This window comes from Meriones unguiculatus, chromosome 8 (genome assembly GCF_030254825.1).
Source record: "Meriones unguiculatus strain TT.TT164.6M chromosome 8, Bangor_MerUng_6.1, whole genome shotgun sequence".
In the NCBI taxonomy this organism is placed as follows: domain Eukaryota; kingdom Metazoa; phylum Chordata; class Mammalia; order Rodentia; family Muridae; genus Meriones; species Meriones unguiculatus.
Genome location: NC_083356.1, coordinates 25,718,344 through 25,725,135, shown reverse-complemented (window position 1 = coordinate 25,725,135; position 6,792 = coordinate 25,718,344). Strand labels below are relative to the sequence as shown.

The 6,792-nt window shown below is 51.9% G+C and overlaps 1 protein-coding gene across 1 annotated transcript; it reads right to left on the bottom strand.

Moving 5' to 3' along the window:
* Positions 1-638: 638 nt before the first annotated feature.
* Positions 639-2,255, bottom strand: Ly6d (lymphocyte antigen 6 family member D). The gene is made up of 3 exons (XM_021659626.2): positions 2,003-2,255; positions 1,317-1,415; positions 639-1,147 (listed from the first exon to the last, which is right to left on the bottom strand). The coding sequence occupies exons 1-3, from the start codon at positions 2,052-2,054 to the stop codon at positions 915-917; spliced, it is 384 nt and encodes a 127-aa protein (XP_021515301.1). The 5' UTR covers positions 2,055-2,255; the 3' UTR covers positions 639-914.
* Between the last annotated feature and the right edge of the window lie 4,537 nt (positions 2,256-6,792).

Genomic DNA, 6,792 nt, shown 5'->3' with positions numbered 1-6,792 from the left:
AGGGTTGACCACACAGGCCTGCCAGGGTGCTAATCCTGTGTCTGCCTCTGTGGGCTTGCTGGATAGTGGCTGCTGTGGAATGGGCCCACCTGCTTGCCAGCAAGAACTTCATGTTTGGGTATCTGCTGACTACCTCTCCCTCGTTCAACCCCACAGCCTCACCCCACTCAGGAAACTGCCCCAATCCCAGTAGCACACAGGGACATAGGCGGCGGCAGGAACCCACTGCATGGGAAAGCAGGGGGTGAGCCTAGATACAGGGTCCCCAGGATGTACCCTGCTTTCACCCCTTCCAGCCTGCCTATCATCAGCCTGTACTGAGTCAGACCTCCCACTCCAACATACGCTCCTGGATGAGTCCCTAAGGAATGACTGAGGCCGTCCTGGTAGCTGGACTCACCTTGGACCTTGGCGATTGCAGTGCCCTCGTAACTCTAAGACTCTAAGGCCTCTTTACAGCCTCAGGGGACCAGAATCTCAGGGTTGAGGCCTGGGAGAAGAGTCCTTTGTGCCCATGTGAGACTTGGAGAGAGTCTGCCCCTTCCGGGATGGAAATGCGTTTTAGGCCAAGCACCGAGTGCTACTGCATGCTGCCAAGGCTTGTCCAGGGTACCCACTCACCGCTCCACGCAGCCACAGTATTTTTAGATCATTTATTTCCATGTGGAGATTCAAGTAGAAAAGCAAATGGAATGAGTACATCAGAGGAGATGGATCACGTCTGTCCCCCGCGCTGGGCGGCAGGCCACACCTCCCTGTCCTGGGGCAGGCACTATGCTATGTAGGCCAACGGCCCTTGGTGCCCACCAGGACCCAGCCCCAGCCTTTAAGGATAGCCCCCCCCCCAGCCTTAGCCTCCATCATGACCAAGGATGGGCCGTGGGAACCCTGGGAACCAGGACCGAAGCGGTGCGTTATATGTCGAGAACCATAAGAGCGAGGAGGCTCAGGCTCATCGCCAGGCCCAGGGTGGCACTGCCGAGCAGGGCAGGTACAGGCGCAGCACTGTACAGCATCTCGTTGCACAGGTCGCCCTGGCAGCAGTGTGTGACCCCGGAACCACTGCTGACTTGGCCGTGCTGGCTGTAGTTGGCAGTGCATGAGTCTGCACATTCTTTCTTCACCAGGTTTCCACTCAGAGGTTCCACTGCACACAGGAGGAGAAAGGGCATCAGGCCTGGCTCACCATGCACCCCGGCTCCCACAGAACATCCTCCACTCTTAACCACCATCGACACCCACTATGACTGGCCCGTCCCCAGTATTATGCTTAAGGCTGGTCTCTTGGCTCTGAGGGAACTTGGACCGTCACTCACCTGTGGTGACAGTTTTGCAATATTGGGAGCTGGCCGGACAGGTCTGAGGTTGCTTACAGTTCATAGTGTTGGTGCACACGTGACATCGGAGTGCGCAGGCTGGAGGACGAGAAGGTAGTGAGTCAGTCAAGTAAAGGTCTTTGCCATGACTAAGCCTTCTGTCACTTGTCACCCAACTCCTACCCTAGACCCCACAAAGCGTGTGTTTAGCTCAGAGGGTGTCTGGATGTCCCTTGGAGCCCTAGAGCAGAGGGAGTTCAGAGTGGAAAGGCCCTCAGGATGTTCCTGGTCTTTGCTAAAGACACAGGTGTCCCCATCCCAAAGGTTTGAGTTCCTGAAGAACCTGGAGGAAGATGGGCTACCCACATGCTGTCCAGGACAGATGTGAGGTGAGGATGATAGTAGGGGAGCCTCTCAAGAAAGCTCCATCTCTCCTCCATCTCAAAGCACCCCAGTTCTAAGAGTTAGTGCTAAAATTCCCTGGTTGTCAAATATTGTCTTTTTATGATTCCAGTGAGTTAAGATGTTAAACTCATTTTGTTTTAAATTTCAAGAGGCAAGCATCCCTTAAATTCCAGCTTCTAGCATTTGATGACCTCCTTTCAGGCCCAGCCGGCCTGGGGCTGAGTGTCCAGTATCTAGACAAAGCTACCCACCCCTTCCACATCCCCGGTGCAGCCTCTTACCTGTGCTAACGACCACGGTCAAGGTAAGGAGGAGAAGCAGAGCTGACTTCATCCTAAGAATCGTCTGGAAGCGGTGGGGGTCCCTTCCTCTCCCCAGACTTTATAGATGTGGGTAGGAGCTGTGGGAGGAGTAGGGGCAGGCCAGACAGCAGCATGCAAATCAGGGCCCACCCCACCCTTCCTGGCTCCACACCCAGGAGCCCAGAACAGGCCTGGCTCCTGCTACCTGCAAAGACTGAGGTTCCTGGCTCCCTCACCTCCGAGGCCTCCCTGAGCAAAGCTAGCTGTGGGCAGTAGCCTCCCAGACTGTTCCGGTTCCTGCTCCAGACACTGGATGCTGTGGAGCCTCCATCTCTCTCACTGTTATCTCTGCTACTCTCTCTCTCTCTCTCTCTCTCTCTCTCTCTCTCTCTCTCTCTCTCTTTCTCTCAGTTTCCATGTGGATTACCTACCTATTCCTGGGTCACATTGCTTTTGATTTTCCACCCTGTTACTTTCCTTACCCAATTATCACTGGGAACTTCCTTCAGCCACAGCACATGCTGGATGTCTCAATACCCACAGGTCAGGAGGCACAGAGGTTACGTTCCTCTGCTCTGGGCTCAGTGCTGGCTTGACCCAGTGGTGCCTTGAATCAAGGAACCCCCGGCAAGCAATGGTTCTTGCTGACAATGTAGAAGCAACTATGGGGCAGTGGGAAGGAAGCAAGGGTCTCTGTGTGTGCCGGTATGGCCAGGTGAGGGCTATGAACACCCCAGACCATCCCAGGAAACGAGTAGGGACAGGATAGGATAGGGTCAACTGAGGAGCAGCAAGTTGTGGAGGCTTCTCATTGTTGTGCAGACATGAGTTTTCCTCCACTCCTTCACTTCCTCCCTCTGCTTGGGCCTCAGGCCCCACTCCCAATGAGTCCCCACCCCCATCCCTCACACAATGGTAGTGAGAACATTGTCATTCTCCCACCTTGTAACTGTTGCTGTGCATCTCTGCTTTGCTCCCTGACCTTTGAGAGCTCCTTGGCAGACCTCAGAACCCAGGACCCCAGGCAGTTACTAATAATTGTCTCTATCATTCCCCCTAAGCCCCACTTATGCTTTCTTTGCACGCGTCGGAGACAGTCTTTGCCCTGTCACTTTAGTTCTTGGAGGAAAGAAAACTACCCACTATCTACTGGTTCTGTCTGCTCATCTGGGGGCAGTGTGGAGAGGCCCTGTAGAATCCCCCTTCTGCCCCTGTCCCAGGTGCCCAGGCTATCCTCAAAGGGCTAGGCACAGACAGAGATGTGTCTCACTAGCGTCTCTGCAAATCAGAGGGACAAGCTTCATGATGGGTTGACCTGGATCAGGCTGAGATTCTTAAAGCCCTGTAGACCTTGGGGCAGTTAGATATGGGCTCAAGACCCTGGGGCCCTCCTCTCTGCTTTTCCCTGAGCTAGCTGGCTCCTGAGCTGAATCATGTGGGGGTAAAACAATGGCTACTTGCTGGGGTCAAACTGGGGTCAAAGGAGAAGTGTCTTGAAGGCGTCCATGTGGTTCTTCTTTCTTATTATAAAATGTATTTACTTACTTATTTTACACCCCAACTGCAGTCCCCTCCCTTCTCTCCTCCTAGTTCCACCCTCCCACCTTTGTCTTCCTCCCCCTCTTCACCTCAGAAAAGGAGAGCCTCCCCACCCCTTACAAAACTACCCTGGCACATCAAGTTACCTCAGGACTAAGTACATCCTCTTCCACTGAGGCCCAAGTAGGGTAAAGTGAACTGAAAGCAGGCAAAAGCCCATGTCAGAGACAGCCCCCATTTCACTTGCTAAGGGACCCACCATGTGGTTCTTCTTGGACTGGTTTTTGGACTTGGCAGGACCTGGAATCTGAGAGGGGGCTTAGACAGGAGCCCCTGAAGAATGGCTCATCTCTGTCCCATTCCTTCCCTTTTCGCTAGATAGTGCCTAGTTCCCTGGGATTTGCTTAAGGCAGCTGGAAAGTCCTGAAATTCAGGGTCATTGCTTCCTTGGAAAGGCCAACCTAGCTCCAGGGCCTCCCTCAACACATTAGACACAGGGAGAACAGGTGGGTGGGGAGAAAGGAGGGTGGTTCTGAGCCTTGAGAACGGAACTTAGGTCTCCGTAACAGGGCGGTGATGGTGGAGTTGGTAAATGGGAGAAGATGATTCATTGGGAAAGGTACAGAAACTTCTGGAAAAACAGGTTTGGAGCTTCTCTTGGGTTCAGTGGCATTGTGGAGTCTGGGAATGGAGGGCAGAAAAGAAGTGAGGGTCTGGGCCTAAGACTGAGAACAGTGTACAACAGGTTTCACATTCATACCCTGGGTTGGAGAAGGTACCTGCATGCTGGCTTGCCCCCAGGGACCTCAGGCTTCATGATGGTCATGGGTTTCGGATCTGGAGGCTATAGAGGAGGTCCACAGGCATGGTGGGAAGGGCCTTTGTCCTTGGTAGGATGTGTCAGCTGCCTATTCCCCAGCTGGTTTCCAGCAGAAGTATAAAATAACCACATACAAAATTTTCCCTTAGGAGAGTTTATCATTCTGGTAACAGGAGCTCTTGGGGCTACTGAGGCAGTCAGCAAGGGTCCTGTTGAAGGTGGCCAGGCTGGCACTTGGAAGAAGTTCAAGATGGAATGGGTACAGGCGCCATCATGTCCCTCATGTCTGCCTTCTGCACCTCTTTCATGCACAGCCACTGCATTGAAAGCATGGGCTGTTCTAGTCCTTGTTCGTAGCTCCTGGGCTGAAACCTGATTTCTATCTTTGAGATGCTGGAAAAAGAATATTGCCCAGGAAGTGGGAATAGAGGGACACAGGGCAAGGAACACTGTCACCTGCCCCTCAGGTTTGCCCGTTCCCTGACCTCAACAGGCTGGCCAGGAAGTTGAGGGACAAGCTTGGACCTCTATCTGGAGCAGAGGTCTCCCTGCTCATGTTCCTCCCCCTTGCATTCATGCTGTGACACAGAGATCACGAGAGTGTGAGTGGCCCCGAGGGAGGGCATATGGGTGAGGTAAGGGAAAACACAGCATAGCTCTACAGCCTTCTGAAAGTGCAGTCCTGTGCCCTTTTCTGGCCCGAAGAGGGCATTCATAGATAGGTCAGCTCCCTAGGTGGAAAGTATCCAAACACCTTGGCATATATAATGAGTAAGCATACCTCAGCCCCTTACCTACCCCCAAGTCACTCTGTATTCTAGGGCACTTCACTCACTCATTTATTCATTCATAATATTCATTCACAATAAGGACCTGCTATACTCTAGTCACTATTGGTATAAGGGACAGCAAGGGAGGAGAGAGGCAGAGCCCGGTCCTGCGCCACAGACTAGCAGGAGAGAGGGACACAGATATCATTGTTGTACAGGGTACACTGCGTGGATATGACAGCTAGAGAGGGGGGGAGGGGGCGTGAGGCACTCTGGAAGGACTGACCTCTGTAGATCTGTCCAAGCTGAGACCTGAGGGTAGGTGGCCATCAGCTGGTAAAGAGAAAACGCTAGACAAAGGCACCAGAGTTTTGGTTTCTCATGCCACACCCTAGTTCTAGTTCTTTTTCTGCAAGGCCACGTAAATGCTCTGTGAGTCAGGCAGCGGAGAAAGGGGTATTTCCCTGGGGCCCGTTCTGTCCTTAATCACACAGGTAGAGCCTCAGATGACACAGAGACAGGCAGAGCCTGGGTCAGCATCACTCAGGAAGAGGAGCCATTAGCTGGGCCTGGCTTCTGGACCGGGGCCTCTCCCTCTACAACCCTTTGTCCTAGCACAAGAGTAACCTTTGCCAGGACAGCCAAGGCTACACAGAGAAACCTTGTCTTGAAAAACAAAACAAACAAAGAGTGACTTTTACACAAGGAGTCACAAATCTAGACATGGGTGTTGGGGTTCATCTGGAGCTACTGCTCTAGATCAAACGCTAACTGCTTCCTCCCCCCCAAATCATGTGCAAATTCTCATGTACCCAAAATGATGTGGTGTGGTGTAAACCTTGCCTCCCAAATTATCTCTGATTGGCTAAATAAAGTTGCATACAGCCTGGATTTGGGCAGAGAGAGGTAGGTGGGTTTAGGGGTCAGAGAGAGACCAGGAGGAAGGAGAAAGGAAGGAGGAAGAAGAATCAGGTCGCCGTGGTTAGAGTGTAATAGGAACATGTGGCCGGGAGGAGCTTGCTCTGAAGATTGGCATGATGGAGAGAAGCAGCCCAAATGGAAAACATGTGCAAGCGTTTATGGGGATTTGGGCTGGGGACAAGATAGCTTAGAGGGTTACTATCTACCCAACCCCAGTACATTAAGGCTTATTAAAATCTAACTGGTTTCCGGGTCTTTATTTATAAACTAGCAGGTTAAGAAATAACTGCTGCCTTAATAATAATATGAATCAACATTAAATGTCAATAGCCTTTCAACACGTGGTTATTGCTCACCTGCTGTCTGGCGTAGCCCTACCATACCTTAAATTATTCTCTGGAACATTGGCCACCAACAGCAATTCTCTAGAGGCACCGTCTTCCACCTTTCATCTGTCAACCACTCATTCATGATCCATTCACGTATCCATGTACTCGTTCATTCAAGCACCCATCTTTCCACCATCTGTTTATTATCTACCTAGTCACTATCCATAAGTCAATCATCTATCCCTGCCCATCAGTCCACTTACTCGTCTACCAACCTACCCATCATTCATGCATCCTCTATTCTCTACCATTCGCTCACTTATCCAGCCCCCAGTCACTGCACCCATCCATTTATCAATCTATTATTCAACCATCCCCCGTTATCCACTA

Bases quoted from the DNA above. Each gene is read 5' to 3' on its own strand.
- Ly6d (XM_021659626.2), bottom strand. From the start codon at position 2,054: ATGAAGTCAGCTCTGCTTCTCCTCCTTACCTTGACCGTGGTCGTTAGC. The intron at 1,416-2,002 runs GTAAGAGGCTGC...CTCGTCCTCCAG, and splicing joins GACCGTGGTCGTTAGCACAG to CCTGCGCACTCCGATGTCAC. The intron at 1,148-1,316 runs GTGAGTGACGGT...TCCTGTGTGCAG, and splicing joins TTGCAAAACTGTCACCACAG to TGGAACCTCTGAGTGGAAAC.